The sequence below is a fragment of the Hippocampus guttulatus genome, chromosome 15 (genome assembly GCF_054856545.1).
Source record: "Hippocampus guttulatus isolate MCC_2025c chromosome 15, RoL_Hgut_1.0, whole genome shotgun sequence".
NCBI classification, from domain to species: domain Eukaryota; kingdom Metazoa; phylum Chordata; class Actinopteri; order Syngnathiformes; family Syngnathidae; genus Hippocampus; species Hippocampus guttulatus.
The window spans coordinates 3,490,969-3,510,551 of record NC_141275.1 but is presented as its reverse complement, the minus strand read 5'-3'; the positions used below and the strand labels follow the sequence as shown (position 1 = coordinate 3,510,551).

Sequence of the window (19,583 nt, the reverse complement as noted above, 5' to 3'; positions counted from 1 at the left end):
AATAAACAAACGTTTCCTCGAATGCTTTACTCGTTATCATGCTAAAAACAGCCACGGGACGCTTTGTGGTCCTCGATGGCCATAGTAAGCTCTCGAAGGCTAAAATCCTTACGCTAACTGGAGCGCTAATGAGAGCGAAGCGCTCCAGTTACCGTAAGGTTTTTAGCCTTTGAGAGCTAACTATGGCCATCGAGGACTATGAAGCGTCCCGTGGCTGGCTTAAAAGTTCATTGCATGCCAGGAAGTATTTGTTATTGTTAGATTCAGACGAGGATGGGCGTCGCATTGGTAAAATGGCTACAAAACGGACCTTTGAATGTCAAGCAGCTAAGACAAGAAGAGCTCTGCTGGAAGAGAGGGTAAAAGTGATCAAAATGAAAGACGGAGCAAGCAAAATAAAATACATTATCCAAGAAATTGATGTGAGTGAAAGTGAATGCTGATCATAAATTTCGCAATTTCTTTCCCTTTTTTTCTTTCTACACTGACAATATGAAGTGTCAAATAAGTGTGTGCTTATACTTATGCACTATTGGAATAAAAATAGAGTACACATACGTTTGTGTGTGTGGGTGTGTGTGCTTACATCTGAGATCAAATTTGCTACAGTGAAAAACCCCCTGTTGTGAAAAATTTCTTGCTGCAAACATGATTTCGTTGTAGAGGAGTTTCACTGTACCGTTTTTTTTTTTGAAAAAAAAATCTTCGAAAAACTAGAGAATCTATGGGACAAGAGGTTACATTGGCCGTTTAGTTGCTCAAATGCCTTACTCAACAGTAATTTGCAACTCAAGCTGCAACGGGCAACAAATAATGTACGTGATGTGCAGCATTGTTCAAAGTATCCCAATTAACTTTAATTTTATTCCAACCTTTATTTCACTCTCCCATAATACTGAGCAATAGGTGACAAAATCAAAGGAAAAATCTTTAAACAGCACGACTGCTGGATGAACGTTTTGGAACACTACTGGAATCTTACTGCTTTTGGAATGTGAATCAGCTTAATTCACATAACCTTCAGGGTATCGTCTTTTCTTCTTAATATCATGGTTGTCTTGCAAAAATTGAATGAAAAGCGCAAGATAAAGCAAAAGCAATGCATTATTAATTGTTTGATGATTGCTAAATTGAAGCCGGAAGCACTGTAAAATACTAGTTCCGCACTTTAATCCCAGGTCCAATGTTCTGGTTCGATAGCTGGCTCCAGCCTTCCTGTTTGTTTGCATCTTCTCCCTATGCTTTCCTGAGTTTTCTCCGGGTACCCCAGCTTCCAGCCACATTCCAAAACCATGTGCTTGTTAGGTTAATTGTACTCTCGACAAGTCATTGGCCAATATTCGATTCTGACAGTATGATCACTGATAAATATACAGGGTGTTCCAAAAGTATTGGGCACATTTTAACATTGAATATCTCGGAAACTATTAAGGATATAAAAATGCATCTGGTAAATTCAGAAAGCTTGTAATCTCATTTTTTATATGGAATGTTCAAAGATGTTCAATGTGAGCACCATTGGTCACACATCAAGCCGATAGTCAAATTCTTGCCAAACGCGTCCCAGCATTGCATTGTCAATGGTAGCAACAGCTTCTGTTATTCGTGCCTTCAGCTCATCCACGTCTCTTGGAATGGGGGGCACATAGACCATTCCTTTCACAAATCCCCACAAAAAGAAATTTCATGGTGTGTTCCCGACTGGCTTTTCTGATCGATTTACGGGGGCTCCGCTGCAAAGCAGTTCGAACTTGTTCAATCACATCTTTGAAAATTGAGGGACGTCCCGTTCTTTTAGCTGGGTATAAGCACCCATCCGTTATGAATTTACCATGCCATCTCACTATGGACTTCCTCTCTGGTGGTTCCTTTCCGAATTTTCTGCGAAATGCACGTTGAACAACAGTCCATGATTCAGTTTTTGCAAATTCAAGCACACAAAACGCCTTTTCTGGTTGAGTGAACGCCATTAATGGTTCTGAAAAGAAATAAAAAAATCAATAGCTTTACAAAAAACTTAATGTAATTAGCTTTAAAATGGCACAACTTTTATCTTACTACCATTCATAGGTAAGGAGATATGGGGACTTCAAATGTGTCCAAGACTTTTGGAACACCCTGTATTGTGGGATCACAGGATCAAAATTACAGCTCTTAAATGTTCCTTTTATAACAAATAAAATGAAATATTTGGGGGAAAAAGTCCATTGGACACACTATTTTATTATATACAATACAGAATATTTGGTACATTAAGAAACATATACCATGTGAAGTTCAACAAACTAACCAACTAATCACCTAATGAACATTAACTTTCTGTTTTAATTCAAAGTGCAGTGTCCCATCACTGGTTAGTTATTTTTAGAAACTCATGTTAACCAGTACCCGCTGGTACCATGTTTCTATTTATTTATTTATTTTTGTAGTACAAAGCACATCCACGCTGGACTTAGCACAGTGACTAAGTCTCTCTTGTCTTCTTGTCCTCCCTTTCAACCTTCACGCAATATGTAACCTGTGCCACTCAAGACAATAAAATTTTGGACTTGTTTTATGCCAATACCAAGGAGGCATATAAACCCCTCCCCCCTCTTGGAAGAGCAGACCACAACTTGGTATTTCTCGAGCCTGTGTACAAACCCCTGGTGCGCAGGCAGCCAGCTGTGACCCGAATGGTCAGGAAATGGTCCACGGAAGCTGAAGATGCTCTGTGGGACTGCTTTGACACAACCAGGTGGGAACTCTTCAGCGAGGTTCATGGAGAGGACATTGATGCACTCACTGACACCATCATCGGCTACATAAACTTCTGTGAGGAGAACACCGTACCCACCAGAACTGTGCGGTGTTTTACCAACAACAAACCATGGATTAATCCTGACATAAAGGCCCTCCTGAAGGAGAAGAAGAGAGCTTTTATGTCGAGAAACAGAGAGGAGCTGAAGGCCGTGCAGATTCGGCTGAGAGGAAAGATCAGAAAGGAGAAGAAGACATACAGGATGAAATTGGAGGACCAGTTACAGGCCAACAATGTCACTGGTGTCTGGAGGGGCCTGAAAACCATCTCAGGCCACAACAGCCCAAAGACATTGACTGAGAAGGACAAGGACCGGGCAGATGAACTGAACCGTTTTTTCAACCGTTTCGACCAGACGTCTGTCCCTTCCCACAAACACCAGCTGCACCCACTCTCACTGAGGACTTCTTCTCCTCCCCCTCTTTCGACCAGCTCTCAACAACCCAGTCTGTCACCTGGTTCCTGCCTGTCCGTCACAACAGAGCAGGTGAGGAACCAACTGAGGAAGATGAATGTGAGGAAGGCAGCAGGTCCAGACAAGATCAATTCCCGGCTCCTTAGGACCTGCTCTGACCAGCTGTGTGACATTGTCCAGCACATGTTCAACCTGAGCATGAAGCTGGGCAGAGCTCCACAGCTGTGGAAAACTTCGTGCCTGGTCCCAGTGCCCAAGAACCCCCACCCTAAGGAGCTGAACAGCTACAGACCGGTGGCGCTGACGTCTCACCTGATGAAGACACTGGAGAGACTCGTCCTCGCCCACCTTCGACCGCTGGTGAGCTCGGCACTGGACCCGCTGCAGTTTGCCTATCAGCCTGGCATCGGCGTGGAAGACACCATTATCTACCTCCTCCACTCAGTGCTGTCACACCTGGAGAAGGCTGGGAGCACTGTGAGAATCATGTTCTTTGATTTCTCCGGTGCCTTTAACACCATCCAGCCCAACTTACTGGGAGACAAACTGCAGAACGCCAGAGTGGACCACCATCTCACAGCATGGATCATAGACTACCTCACAAACCGGCCGCAGTACGTGAGGGTGCATAGCTGTGAGTCGGACAGGCTTCTCTGCAGCACTGGAGCGCCGCAGGGGACTGTTCTGGCTCCATTACTGTTCATCCTCTACACCTCGGATTTCAGACACGCCACTCCAAACTGCCACCTTCAGAAGTTCTCCGATGACTCGGCGATTGTTGGCCTCATTACAGAGGGGGACGATTGGGAGGACAAGAGACTGACGAAGGATTTTGTGGACTGGCGCCAGCAGAATCACCTCCAGATCAACCCTAGGAAAACTAAGGAGTTGGTTGTGGATTTCTGCAGGAAACAATAATAATAATAATAATAATAATAATAATAATAATAATAATAATAATACGTTTTATTTATAAGTGCCTTTCAAGGCACCCAAGGACACTTTACAATAACAAAAAACACAAAACAATACGGGTTGAGCAGCGGCAGCCAAACGCGCCAGCGTTCACTCAACCCGGAAGTCAGAAAGAAACCACAAGGGAGGGAGAGGGGGAGAAAAAAAACCACGCTCGAACTGTCTTCATTTTGAGGATAATTTGAGTTAGGCAAAAAAAAACTCCTGCACAAGCATATGACAGTTACAACAGGTCACAAGACATAAACAATGAAGACGGTGATACAAGGGAGTGTATGAAGGAGGGGGTAATGGTGGGGGATTAGCTTCCGTGCATACTTTCATCAGGGGAAGGTCGAGATACCAGATGTTTTGGTAGCAGGCTGCCCAAGAATTTAAGACAGCCTTGAGTCCGTGGCTTATGTCTTTTTTAGTGGCGTCGATCAGCCAAATCCGTGATTTCTGTCAATATTTGAGCACGGATTCCAGTTTCTCCAAGTTCTTGACCATCTTGCAGAGACGCTCCAAAACCGCAACAGTTTGTGGTTGAGCACAGTCTGAGTCTGAGTGTTGGACATCCGCACTATGCCATCCTTAGACCGGCAGCCTCTTCACTTCCAATAGAGCCGCTCCCGTCGGTTGAATTTTGCGATAGATCAGGAAACTGCTAACACCAAACAGCAGCATACCTGTTATCGGAAGGCCGATAATGTAGATGTCATCCACATCCTCAACGGACAGTGTTGACAGGCAGACCATTCTCCGCTTCCTCCAAGGATCTAGGGTGTACCCAGCAGCAAAAGTCCCCGAGGGGCAAGTAGGCTCCCCACTGCCTGCTCTTCTCGTCGAGAAAATTTTGTCGATCGCATCGAGAGACCAGCCAACCAATTCCATGTTTGTTTTTCGGATGAAAATACGACAGGAGGCTAGGAAAGTTAGACAAAAGACAGCACATGGACTGAGTGGCGAGCAGGGAAGGGTGGGGGGTGCGGGGGGGGGGGGGGGGGGGACAGGAGCAGAAAGCAAAAGCGTCCGCCTTCGTCGAGAGCCAAGCAAGAAGTCCTCACCAGCACCAATGAACATCCAGGGTATGGACATAGAGAGAGTACCCTCCTACAAGTACCTAGGTGTTCTTCTAAACAACAAACTGGACTGATCGACTGACACGGACACCCTGATTAGGAAAGGACAGAGCCGACTATTCCTACTCAGGAAACTGAGGTCTTTTGGGGTTCAGGGGTCACTCCTTAAGACTTTCTATAACTCGGTGGTGGCCTCGGTCATCCATTATGGCATTGTCTGCTGGTCAGGCAGCATCTCGGCCCGGGACAGAAAGAGACTGGAGTGACTGGTCAGGAAGGCCAGTTCTGCCCTGGGCTGCTCCCTCGACACTTTGGAGGAGGTGGGCAACAGGAGGATGCTAACTAAGCTAAAAGCTATGATGGACAGTCCCTCCCACCCCCTCCAGCCCGCCCTGACAGCACTAGGTAGCTCCTTCAGCCAGAGACTGTTACACCCGCGCTGCAAGAAGGAGAGATACTGCCACTTGTTCACCAACTGCTGTCAGGCTGCTGAATAAAAACAATTAATTAAATGATGTGAAAAACAATTGTAAATAGCACTCCGACCTTATCCATATTTGTATTTTTCTTGCACTTAATTGAACGGTGAATGTTTGTTTTTTTCTTCTTTCTTCTTTCTACCCACAATCTTGCTGCTGTAGACTGTAAATTTCCCCAGTGCGGAACAAATAAAGGATATCTCTCTTCCTCCCTCCCTCCCTCCTCCTTCTCTTCTCTGTTTGATATGTATGTGTAACTTTATGTTCACTGTTTTGTTAAGCGCTTTGTAACAGCTGCTGCTGTTGTGAAAGCGCGATATAAATCAGGATGTATTGTATTGTATTGTAACTGCTCAACCCTCCCCTTTCTGCTCAGCCGAGAAGGAGAAAATAAAAAGTGGCTGGTCTTTCATCATGAACTTCAAAGGCGTCTTGATCTGACGGTCTTCAACTCTCCAAGCAGCCAACTGCAGCATGACGTGCGCTCCTTAACTCTTTGACACCCTTTGACGTATAAATACGTCAATTAGCGCATAGCCGCTCCCTCGCCATGACGTATTAATACGTCAATCACGTTTTTTCATTGGGGAGGGTGCAAGAGAGTCTGATGCAACTTCTCACCACAGGATTAGGCTTGACGGCAATGTTAAATAGCAAAAAAATGGCCATCGGGTGGCAGTGGTGCAAAAATCAACCAGGATCAGGCCGCAGAAGTAGTAGAAAGGGCGTACAGTGAAGGAGGGTCGTATGTGGATAGTGGATTAGAACATTAGCAACTAGCAACGATGGAGAAAAGGAAATAACTAACTAAAAATGATTTTTTTTTCGGTATAAAAGCGTCCTCGAAACAAAACAATAAAGGAGATGGTGTTTGTGTGGAAGAGAAAATGATGCTTCGGTCACGTAATCGAAAGCGGCACCCGTCAAACGAACGTCGGCCTGCACAAACATGGCGTGCTACACGCGGCCCGCATAGCTCACGCCGAGTTTCGAGTTCATCTGATGAAGATGAACATGCTCCACGTCAGCGACCATCGCTTGGCAGAGCATTTTGTGCCTCCCGATGCCCCACATCGCCCACAAATCGTCTCCCCGGCGACTTCCAGCGATGACGGCAAAGAGGCTGCATTGCTTCGCATGGCCGACGCCGGGCACACGTCAGCGATTCGTTGGAATCGTCTCGTAATGACGACGGTGAAAACGATGAATTGGAGAGCGATTTGGATCCGGATCTGTCGGACGAATACGTGCCTTCGGACATAACGGAAAGCAGCTGAGAGTCCTCGCCAGAGCCGCTGGAACGAGCAGGTAACTGCTGACTAGCTTGCAAGTTCTCATTCAAAACTTCATCACTTCTTATGCCTCATCAGTCGCTTTTATGTACCGCTACATTCCCCGCTATACTATAAAGTTGCCAGTAACACTAATCATTTATGTACGGTTGATGCGTCTCGTAGATGTGGATGAAAATATGCGCCGTAAATGTGCTGACTTGCATGTCGCCATAGGTTTTAAAAAAACAAAACAAAAAAAACAGGACACATTTGGTCCGCTCAGCTCTGCTAAAACCACTAGTGTTAAATTCATATTCCATTTCATGTCAAATTGGATGCTGAGCAACGTGGAATGAATGGTGTAAATAGCAGTGTGCGAGCATGTACTGTGTGTGTGTGTGTGAGAGATGTTGAAATGTAAGTGGAAAGCAACAATAAAAAAATAGAAAAATAAAAGTGTGGTAATTGTACATACTTCTATAAATTACAGATTGTCCAACCAGAAGCCAAAAGATGATGACTCCTCGCTTTGGTGGTGGAAAGAAAGGTAAACAAAATTATTGTACCTCACTCTGCAGCAAGATATATTTGCAACTTTTTATGTTTCTATAATTTATAGGTCATGCATCTGGACGTGGTGGGATGAATCGATGTGGTGACAAACTGGATGGAAGCCAAAAACCATCTTCTCCACAGCTGCACTTTTGTTCATAGTTCAATAGTTTTGTTGTGTGCAAATAAATTATTTTGCTACAAAAACATTATTTGTAATGTTCTTTTGTAGGAGGAACACATTATTGAGGTATTTGAGCTGTCACAAAAGCAAAAAATAGTGTCAAACTTGAAATGATGCTTGAAATGCATGCTTTTACAAAAAGCACATTTTCTCTGGATTTCTGCAGAAAATCGGCCTTTTCCATAAAACTTAGCCGTTTTCTAATGCTGATTGCCAACGGACGGAGAAAGATAGAAACAAACTTTTTTTTCTGCTGAAATCCAGAGAAAATGTGCTTTTTGTGCTTTTCTGCAATCATTTGAAATTTTCCCGTTCATGTTGGCATCAGAATTATTTATTATTTATTTATTAAATTCTTTATGTGGCCCTCAATTTACATAACACACTTAGGCAAGGAGAATGGTGCATTCATACATATTCTGGATTTTGTAAACATTAAAAAATATATTTTTACCTTCTCTTCATCCCGACTCCCAAGCCCCTCCCTCTTTCACAGATACGCCACCTCTATATGTCGAGGCCAAGGAGGGCGGAAGCATCATTTTGACCTGCATTGCCTTTGGCAACCCCAAACCCTCGGTCAGCTGGTTGCGGGACGGCAACCTTCTGGTCACCAGTGCCAAGTATAAGGTATCGATATTGAATGTACTCACTTGAGATATTTCATGAAATGGGACATGAGTTGCGTGTGGAAGTAATGCAGAAACTCATTGCACTGTGCATACGGTCCATCCATTTTCCGAACCGCTTGATCCTCACTAGGGTCGCGGGGGTGCTGGAGCCTATCCCAGCCGTCTTCGGGCAGTAGGCGGGGGACACCCTGAATCAGTTGCCAGCCAATCGCAGGGCACACAGAGACGAACAACCATCCACGCCCACACTCACGCCTAGGGACAATTTAGAGCTTCCAATCAACCTGCCACGCATGTTTTTGGAATGTGGGAGGAAACCGGAGCACCCGGAGAAAACCCACGCAGGCCCGGGGAGAACATGCAAACTCCACACAGGGAGGCCGGAGCTGGAATCGAACCCGGTACCTCTGCACTGTGAAGCCGACGTGCTAACCACTGGACTACCGGGCCGCCCCACTGTGCATACTGTATTGCTCAAAACCATGCTATCTGAGACCAAGACTAGCCTGGATCGAGGTTTTTGGGTGTCAAGACCGAATCTAGATGAAGACCAAGACAACCCAAGACAGAGAAAATACTAAGACCTTTAAAAAAGAAATATATATATATATATATATATTTATATATTCGAGCTGTCAAACTATTAAAATATTTAATCTAATTAAAAATGCAACTGTCATAATTAACTCAAATGAACTAAAAAATTAATCGTGATTACTCACGCAGTTTTCTATGTGCCAAATGCAAATATTTACTGAAATAACAATTTCGATTTTCAATTTTACATGAACATTTTTCACTTGGAGCAGTTATTCACACATAATCTCTCACACAATATTACTGTCCATCAACAACAGTGAAAAAAATATTTTGTCACACAACAGCTGCTTTAACAGCTTTTTTTATGAAATCAAAACAGAGCAATATAACATTATAAAGTGCACATCTAAGGGAAACTAGTACTCAGCCTATAGTGGATTTTAACCATGGTTGCATACTTCGTTTTTCTCAAGTTTGCTTTGAACACAGCAGTCTGTTTCTGTATGTTTGTTGAAGAATAACGAGACACCGGACACCAGTGTTCGTTATGTGCCGCTGTATTCAAAACTGCCAGCCGTACAAACAAGCACACGCACTTCCCCCGTGCTGCTGGGGCAAACCATTCTGAAAGAGAGGGGTTTCACTCCCCCTATCACAGTCAGGCTATGTTGATTGTGTTGGTCCTTCCTGCGCGGAAGTCTCTCTACGGTTTTGTGTAGACCTCATTTCGGATGACTACACTTGGTTCGATGACAACACTGGAGACGTTTTATTTTCGCGAGGTCGCTACCACTGCAGCGCACTGTCACTGTCAGACGAACACAGAGAAGCTCCACCCGCTCTATTTATATGGACACAGAACACTGTAACCTTCCACACAAAATAGTTCCAAACAAGTAAAAATCGTGTCAGTGGCATACATCGTATGCCTGTATGATACAGAGAGAGAGAAGAACAGGTAACTTTGGTCTTGTCAGTGGAGCAATCTGGCAACTTTTTAAAAGTAAACTTTCCATTCATAAACTCTTTAAGTATCCGTTTTCGGTGTCTCGCGCTGCCGTGGCTGGCAAAACAGACATGGGCGTGGACTAAAGTTACTATCCACTAAGCTTTCCTGCAGACATTACATTTTCTAATAATCAATTAACCAGACATCAGTGGATCAGAATTTAATGGATCTGGACTGAATGACATCTTGGTGGATGCTAAATTATGTATTCATTGATCCATGCATGCATGCATTAATTCATTCACCCATTCATCCTGCCTCTCCCAGATGATATTGGCGAAGTGGCGGGCTCGGCAGGTAATTGAAGGGCACTCAGCTATTGTTCAAAACTGAATAACTATTGAATAAATTGAATAAATATCCTGCGATTGGCTGGCAACCAGTTCAGGACCTATCTTCTCTTCTTCTCCACCGCTTGCCCACCATTAGCTGGGATAGACTCAAGCAGACCCACTCGTGAGAATTAGCAGTACAGAGGATGGAGGGTCACATGAATAAATATGCAAATTGTAGAACATTTTCATCTGTAGAATCAGCAATAGGACACAATTCAGTGACTGTAAAAAAACACCATAAAACCTCAGCTCAAATTGCAGGTTTTTATGACAGAAGAAAAATGTGTCCAAAATAATATTATACATATTTAAATATTACTATATATATTTTAAAAACTTTTTTCCACGATTAACTCATTCACTCCCAATGACGTTTTTAAACGTCTTTTCAGACTTGGTCTAGAATTGGCTGGTACTGAATGAGTTAATGTCACCTATAACCTGTACAACTCAACCTAAAAAAAAAAACATGTACAGTCAAACCTCGGTTTTCGAATGTCTCGGTTCTTGACCAATTCGGTTTTCGACCAAAAATTTCGAGTTTTTTATGCCTCGGATGACGAACAAATTTCGGTTCTCAAACAAACTGAGCGCACTTCAATGCACCACTTGACTCCTCTCGCCTTCCTTACACGAGGAAATGACGCTTCCTCGGGTAGACGAGGAAGTGACTCTTCCTCGTGTCACTTTCCATTGTGAGCAGACGTGTTCAATAAACTTTTTTTTTTAAAGAGCGTGGTTTCGGTTTTCGAACAATTTCGGTTTTCGAACAGCCTTCTGGAACAGGTTATGGACGAAAACCGAGGTTTGACTGTACCTGTATAATATATGATAAAGAGGGGCAATACAAAAAGTCAGATAATGATGGTATCACAAGTGTGCACACTTTATAACTGGCGGTGTGGCTGTCTTCAGACTGAACCAAACACTCAAACACATTCAACCTTCCTCTAATGTTAGCTTTCTGTTTTGTGTGATGTTTGTGGGTCGGTAAAATTTACCACAAAAAAAATGTATAAATAAATACAACTGAAGGGTATAAAAATACATCTCAGTGCTTTTGGATCATATGATTTTTCCCCAGCCTCACCTGCTCCCATTTTGGGCATTGAGAATGAGTTTTATTATTATTTTTTTTTTAAAGGATGGACTAAGCAAGGATGGGAATGGGTTTTCGTCCTTCCCCATAATCGTCTCTAACCGTACCGACACACGCCCATTTCATCGACAACTAACAGAAACACGGCCAGCCTGTCTTGCGTGTGTAATCCGCCAATGCACTACTTCTGACCAAATGTGAAATATCATGACGGGTCGCTTGTCTCGTGCGCTCACTGTGTTTGTATGCGGGAGGGAGTGACTTCACTTCCGCGTGATATTGCATTGGGAACGGGAGGCATGGGTAGACTTAGCTATTAAATGCATTCCAAAGTTCCGCTGCTATGGAGAGGGTTTTGTTTTCAACAGCTCGCAACATCCTCCGACTAAAGAGGACCCCCCTGGCCAGTGCCAGCTTTGTCAAGCTGGTCTTCCAAAAGGGGAATATGTCACTATTGGTTCTACCCCACCTATAAGTGGCAATAAGGAGAAGCAGGAGGGGGCCGAACACAGCTAATGAGCTTTAAATAATGTTTAGGAATTATGACACTTTGCCGTTATCCCCTGTCCCACGGTGTCATGCACGGACGCTTTTTTTCCCCTTGGGCAGGGTGACGAACTGGTGACTTGCCAGTACGGTTGCTCTTTAAAAGGATAAGGACGGACAGGGACGAGGGATGATTATTTTATGAATAAGCATGGAGGGCCGATGATGGAAGGGTGCCCAGGTTGCAGACGAAGGACGGAGGACAGACCGGCAAAATAGGGTCAAGTGCCCATCTCCGTCTGTCACAAACCGACATGAAATAACTTCATTGAAGGAGGCTAAAGGAAAAAGGCTTGAAATTTACACCTACATGCCAAAGGGAAAAAAATGACACTCTCAATCAGGGAACTAAATAGGACAATCTTAACTGCTACGAATGGTCTTAACAGCGACACTTTGTATGTTCAGGTATTTGATGGAAGTTTGACAGTGCTGTCCGTCACCCGAGAGGATCGTGGTGCCTATACATGTCGAGCCTTTAGCCCCCAAGGAGAGGCCATTCACACAACACGGCTGCTCGTTCAAGGTGGGTCGCTCCTTTCTTTTCACTATCTCATCAAGTCAAGTACAACTTTATTGTCAAATGTGCTGTATGTGCAACATATGCTCATGCTCATGTTATGCATTCATTTATTCCAGTGGTTCTCAATTATTTTCTGTCATGCCCCCCCTAGGAAGAGGAAAACATCTCGCGCCCCACCCCCCCGCGCATGACTATAAATAGTATCATTTGTCTATAAAATTGTCAAAGCAAACCTTTGCATAACACTGTATCCTCATTAACGTATAAGAGAATAAAAAAGAAAGAAATATGGACCAACTTACAACAAAGAATAGCTTTAGTAACTGGAACAGAAAAGATTTAAAGTGCATCTGAAATTCAAAAATTACATTAAATTCTTAATTTAACTATAAATATTTTTTGCCTGACCATGTCAAACCATACGATACTGAAAAATAAAATTACACAAAATCAATAACTAATAATGTATTCAAACTAATCACCAACATTATCTCAACGAGCACAATATTTAAATAAAAAAAAACTTTAACCAGCAAAACAAAAATATATAAAATGATTTGTGCTTTTTTTTTTTTTTTTAAATCAAAGATGATGTCTGGATTAATGGCTACAATGAGCACGTTTTGCAATGCACAGCTTTTCGAAGAGAGGTTTGAAGCTAGACACAGCAACTCTCGGCTCCTACTCAATGTGTGGCCGGGACCTGTATTTCAGTTCACTGAAGTAGCAGTCACAAAGCGGCATGATTGTGGGCAATATTCGGCAAGTTTTCGCTGGAAAAAAAACTCTAGCAGCTTATCAGCGTGATTGGGGTGTAATGTCTTTAAGCGGCGCTTTCATTCATTTAGCTTCATGCTGTCCGCAACCAACATTTTTAGACACAGTTAGCTCACTGATCTTACCTCGTCTGCCATTGTTGTCACAGTGAAGCCAAGTGCTACATAAGCCTCGTCTTATTTCCTCCCTTAGAATGCTCCCTGCGCAAACTCTGCCAATGAGAGCGCCACTGCCCCCGAATGTAGTTGAGGTGCAACTGCACGTTATTTTAGGACAGTAAAAAAATAAAAAAGCATGTTCCCCGAGGTCAAACGCGCCCCCCTTGACAGAGCCTCGCGTCCCCCTGGGGGGGCGCGCCCCACTATTTGAGAAACACTGATTTATTCCAAGGGGAAGAGGCTGCTTGTTTTTTTAATAAGGATCCCTTCACCCTCCGTAAAAAAAACAAAATGAGTGAGGTGGCAGCATTTTGTAATCGAACAGTCGCTGCTTCTTGTATGCACAGGGCTCCAGTGGCTGCAGTGACTTGATTATCCTAGAGCAGTGTTTCTCAAATAGTGGGGCGTTTCCCCCCCCCACCCCCCCCCCCCCCCTGTTTCCCAAGGTTTGACCTTGGGGAACATGCTTTTTTATTTAGATTTTTTTACACAAATTATTTTATATGCTTTTGTTTTGCTGGTTAAAGTTTTTTTGAAATATTGTGCTCTGAGATAATGTTGGTGATTAGTTTGAATGCTTTATCAGTTATTGATGATATGCAATTTTATTTTTCAGTATCGTATGGTTTGACATGGTCAGTCAAAAACTATTTGTAGTTAAATTAAGGATTGAATTTTATTTTTGAATTTCAGATGCACTTTAAATCTTTTGTTACAGTTACTAAAGCTATTCTTTGTTGTAAATTGGTCCATATTTCTTTCTTTTTTATTCTCTGATACATTAATAAGGATACAATGTTATGTAAAGGTGCACTTATAACAATTTTATAGACAAATGATACTATTTATAGTCATGCGGGGGGGGGGGATGTTTTCTTCTTCTTAGGGGGGCATGACTGAAAATAATTGAGAACCACTGCCCTAGAGGCATGTATGCCCAGAGACCATTAATGAAGTATGAGTCTTTAGACCAAGGGTTGGCCCAAGATCAGGGGTCACCAACCTTTTTGAAGCTGGGAGCAACTCTTTTGAGTACTGAGTCATGCAAAACACTCCAAGTTTGATTCACACTTTTGAAATAACAAATTTGCTCTAAGTCAACATGCTAATGCTAATTTTAAAAAATGTCTTACCTTTGTTTCTTGTGCATCAAGTTAAAAAAAATATTTTGTTTTTCAGTTTGACCTATAAAAGCGTGCGCAATACAGATTTGACCATGTATTGTCATTTAAACAATGCCGTTTAAAAAAAATCTACCAATTACTGAACCTAACTCTTAATTCATAAATATTACTTGTAAACACATTACTGTACTACACGTATTATTGTTATCATCATTATTATGAAAACCTGATGTGCGAGAGAAAAAATGAGGGCAGATTCTGAATCAGTGTGAAAAATTCTGATTTAACAACAATACTAAATAATATAAATGATGGTAATAATTAATGATTTTCAATGTTGTGAAGACCCTAATCTTGTTTGTGATTTCTCACAATAAGTAAGAAACAGATAAATATCAATAGACAACACTTTCTTTCGATAAATCTCTGCCAGTGTTCACATTTTCAAATGTACAACAGTACAAGGAAATAACAATGTCCCATCACTGGATAGCTGTTTTTAGAAAAAGCCCACGGTCGTTTTGACTATGAAACCATATAAAGTCAAGAATCATGATTTATTTGACTACTGTTTCAGTCACTGTAATGAGGGGTTTGGTAACAAGAAAATGCTTCCAATATCTCTCTTATTTATTACCTATGAGAATTTGAAATTTTGGTCCATATTGGAGCAAGCAGTACAGAAGTTGACATGTTTGATTTGCTTTTCCCGAGCCACATAAAATTATTACAGAAGTTGTAAAATTGGGCCCTCGGGCCTTGAGTATGACACTGTGGTTTAACTGCACATTTAATTGGCTTATCTTTACCGAAAGAGGTGGTGTGCAAATATCCCACCTCCTTTAAGTTTGATATTAGAGCACCAAATGCACAGACTTGCCTAAACCAAAACTGAACGCTGCAAAGTATGATGCAATCTCCAGGGATTAAATGTTGACAATGAGCAACCAATCAGATTGTGTTGGAAAGGAGTCGCATACTGCAGCAGACAGATCGGCTTACTGTGGGCCATCCGATTAATAAAAAAGATAGATGCCGATAATTGGCAAAATGCCAAATATCGGCCCCGGTAATCGGCTCTGCTCATGATCAGTGAGCACTGAGAGCATAGTAGTAAAACAATGGAGCTGAATTGTGACAGAAAGCGGTTCGGAAAAGGAATGAATGAATGAATGAGCCAAAAGCACAAGTTAACTAAATTAAAAGAAATAGTAAAACAATTGTAACTAAATAGATTGACCTACCCTTTCAGGGACAGTGCTTACTACAGTGGTCAGTTTATCGTGTTATCAGGTTACAGCAGTGGTGTCAAACGTACGGCCCATGGGCCGGATGCGGCCCGCAAAGGAGTTTAATCCGGCCCGCGAGATGATTATGTAAACCAGGGGTGTCACACATACGGCTGGTTCCGCAAGGAGGTTCAATCAGGCCCGCAGGATAATTTAAAAGTGAAAAAAATGCATAAAAGACACAGAATTAATATTTTTAATAAGGTGCAATTAATTGAGTATCCGCTAGGTGACACTGTTTTGATCAGAGAAGAAGACAACAGCAGCCTCAGTCCGTCACTGAGACAGACCCATGACAGCAGACGCTATCAAAAGCACTCTCACATTTACACATTTAATAGCACTCTCCTTTGTTTGTAAGGCGTAGGCAGAGATTACATCTAGATTTTATATGCACATGTAAATGGTTTAAAACTTCCTTTCTTTATAAATCTCATTTAATCTTAAAGTGCATTACTATATTTTTCAATACCAATTACTTGTTAAAGTTTGTACAATCAGTGGGATCAGTTGCAATGCATATATGTGAATGATAAAAGTAAATTGTCGAAGGAAATGTAAGGTGCTTGAAATGTTTTGTAAAAGATATGTTCATTAAATTTCAACATTTTCCTAATGTTCTTGTGCTTCTTTATACCAAACAAAGGAAAGACATATTGTTTTGGTTATAAGTATGGTATCATTTTAATGGTCCGGCCCACTTGACATCTACCAAGGCCGTATGTGGCCCACCATGTGAAATGAGTTTGACACCCCTGGGTTACAGAGTGCATGAAAGGGTAAACGCTGCCCTCAATGAAAGCAATCCTTAAAAATAGATTTTCAAAAAATGAGTTTTGTAATGTCCAAGAAGCTAAACTACAGTCCAGAGCTCTCACGTTTACTCTATAATAGAAGTCACACACAACATAATACCCAATCAACAGTTATCACCAGAAATACACATTAACCAATAGTGAATGATCAACTACATGAAAAAAAAGTGCTGCGTTTCCTAAATTTTATTTCAAGTCGTTGCACAAAATAAAATCATCTTAATCCAGACATATACACTTTTTAAGTAGACTGTATAGCTACTTAGATATATCTGAATGCCAATGATTTGATTTTGTGCAACCACTTGACGAAATAAAATTAAATTTGGTAAATTCAATCGCCATAATTGACACTAGCTCATAAATGTCCTGAAAAAAAATCATTTGAATGAATGCAAATCAGTGTAGATTCAGGTGAAAAAACAAACAAACGTGAAAGAGTGGAGTTTTCCGCAAGTGTGTTAAGAAAAAAAAAAGTCAGAACTGTAATAATGCTGGGATTCACTACTACTACTCTACCCTGGACTGGTTACCAAGGAATTGCAGAGCACCTACAGGCTACATTCACACTGCAGGGTATAATGCCCAAACGGTTTATCTTCTCGCTTGCATTCAAAAAACAAATGTGCCTTCTAATATGAAGAAAATGTGTCCATGATGTGACATGCACAAAGCATGACGTTGAGTGAAACGTGGAGGGAAAAAAACGAAAAGAAAAAAACATCATGTGGCACAGTGTCTACAGAAGTAAATATGGCGTGTAGGGGCTTATTGTTTCATCATCTCATATTGCCAGAATAGCAAAGCGGGAGGAGGTAGAAATGTTTTGGGGAAATGAGTCCACGGTCCTCAATCCTCTTTTCTGGAGACGCCTACTAAAGATGACATCATCTCATAATAAACGAATGGCATCGGTCTACTTAATGCTTCATGTTGTTCAAGATAAGATAAGCAGACGCATCACACAACTATACGATTTATATCCACATACAAGAGGCCCAAGTTGGATGCCCACATTAATACCAGAAATCAAAATGATCATCTGAATATAATTTTTGGACATAGGCCTTTTCCTCGTGAAGTGACATTAAGCTGTAGTGAGTGCCTATGGAGAGAAAAACATTGTTATATCCATTCAGTTTTTTGGTGCTAACAAAAATGTTGACAATCGGCCATAATGTGCATGGCCTTGCCGAACGTCCGTCTTTCACTCTTTCATGGCTCGCAGTTGATTTATCGATTGGGGTGGAGGGTAATGTCCCTGACATCGGTGAGATGTCGCAAGTCACAATGCGCCCCCTCGTGTAAAATGTGGCCCCCCCCAACAATGCCTTCTCCTTGCTACTGCGGCCGTGATAAAGCTTCCACAGAGAAGTGCCAATTTTACACCAACTTTCTGGATGATGTTATTTTCTTCACTCTAATTGCGTGTGGCTATAAGCGCTGGTCTTAGTGAATTAGATGTTGTTTATCGGTGAGACTCATTTCCATCGGGGTGGGCAATTTCTCTGCCAAATATATGCACATTACCTCATTTAAATATACGCAATTACCACCAGTGCACCGCGCAGTATTCTGCTTGGCATCACAGTGTGCTTTGTGTTTGCTCCATTTTTTACCATTCAGCGCCACATAAAAACCACAAAATCCTTTCGTAAAATCAGCCTGTTTAGATTTGACATTCTCACTCGATTGTTCATGTTTACAATAATGATCTCTGAGCTATCACCTCATGGTGATGGAGGGGTTTGTTTGTCCCAATGTTCTTCGGAGCTAAGTTGTCTGGGTCTTTTGCCCCTGGCAGGCATACCCAAGGCAAACAGTTCCTAGTTAAGGGACCAGTCAAAGCATGGCACAGAAACACTCTATGAAAATCAAAGTAAGTGGACCTTGTTTTTCACTTGCTTGGTCAACCTGGCCTGTAGGTGCGAGTGCCTGGTGGCCAGGCCTTCAGCCAACTTTTTACTTTTACCGAGTCAGGAAAGGTAAGTAATAAGCAGATTTTTTTTCTCTACTTTTTAAATTTTAACTTTCTGGACATCTTCGTGTTCTGCTAGTGGGAGGCCTCTGAGACAACCCGGTACACCTTTTCACGGCTGGCCTGGCTACCCTTTTAAAGAGCTGGAGAAACTTGCAGTGGAGAGGGACCTCTTGGCTTCCTGGCTTAGGCTGCTGCCCCCATGACCTGAGCCCGGATAAACGAAGGGATACGGATGGATAGATGGATGGCGAGATTGATACTTTACTTGTCCAGTGAAGGAAACCAAATAATGGCCAAGCAACTAGAGTTTTCTTGATGATGTTGATGAGGCGTTTTCTTCATCAAAGAAATAATTCAGATCATTTGTTTTCTGTGAAATGCAAGTCAAGTAATTTTGAAGATGCCCAGATGAGGTGGCTTGGGCATCTGATTCGGATGCCCCCTGAGCGCCTCCCTGGTGAGGTGTTCCGGGCATGTCCCACCGGGAGGAGACCCCGAGGGAGACCCAGGACACGCTGGAGAGACTATGTCACCCAGCTGGCCTGGGAACGTCTCGGGATCCCCCGGGGAGAGCTGGAAGAAGTAGCTAGGGAGAGGGAAGTCTGGGCTTCCCTGCTAAAGCTGTTGCCCCCGCGACCCGGCCCCGGATAAGCGGTAGATGATGGATGGATGGATGGATAATTTTGAAGACAAGTAACGTGTTTTCCGGACTATAAGTCACAGGGGTGCGATTTATACTCTGGAGCGATTTATGTGTGAAATTATTAACATTTCACAAGTTATTTTCACATTAAACAACAAAAGGGCGCTCTGGGCCTGTGTTGATAAGTCAATGATGAGTTTGTTTGTTTGTTTGTTTATTGAACATATATAGAAAATGCAATAACAGATTGAAAAAAGGGATGGCAAGCAAAAATTTTAAAAGGAAAAAAAATAATAAAAATGAGTCTGACGTAAGCGACACAGAAGAGGAAGCGTCGCATCTTCTACCTCCGGAGTTGGCGGAGTTGTTTAA

The 19,583-nt window shown here is 42.3% G+C and overlaps 1 protein-coding gene across 3 annotated transcripts in view; it reads left to right on the top strand.

The window, feature by feature from the left end:
* Positions 1 to 19,583, top strand: part of igsf9bb (immunoglobulin superfamily, member 9Bb) — a 100,235-nt gene that overhangs the window by 28,836 nt on the left and 51,816 nt on the right. For all 3 annotated transcript variants that reach the window (XR_015103073.1, XR_015103072.1, XM_086131110.1), the window contains exons 4-5: positions 8,219 to 8,370; positions 12,310 to 12,427. Coding sequence is in view for 1 of the 3 variants with exons in the window: in XM_086131110.1 (XP_085987236.1) it covers positions 8,219 to 8,370; positions 12,310 to 12,427 (270 nt within the window). In the remaining 2 variants the exon portion in view is untranslated. The remainder of the gene's footprint in view (positions 1 to 8,218; positions 8,371 to 12,309; positions 12,428 to 19,583) is intronic.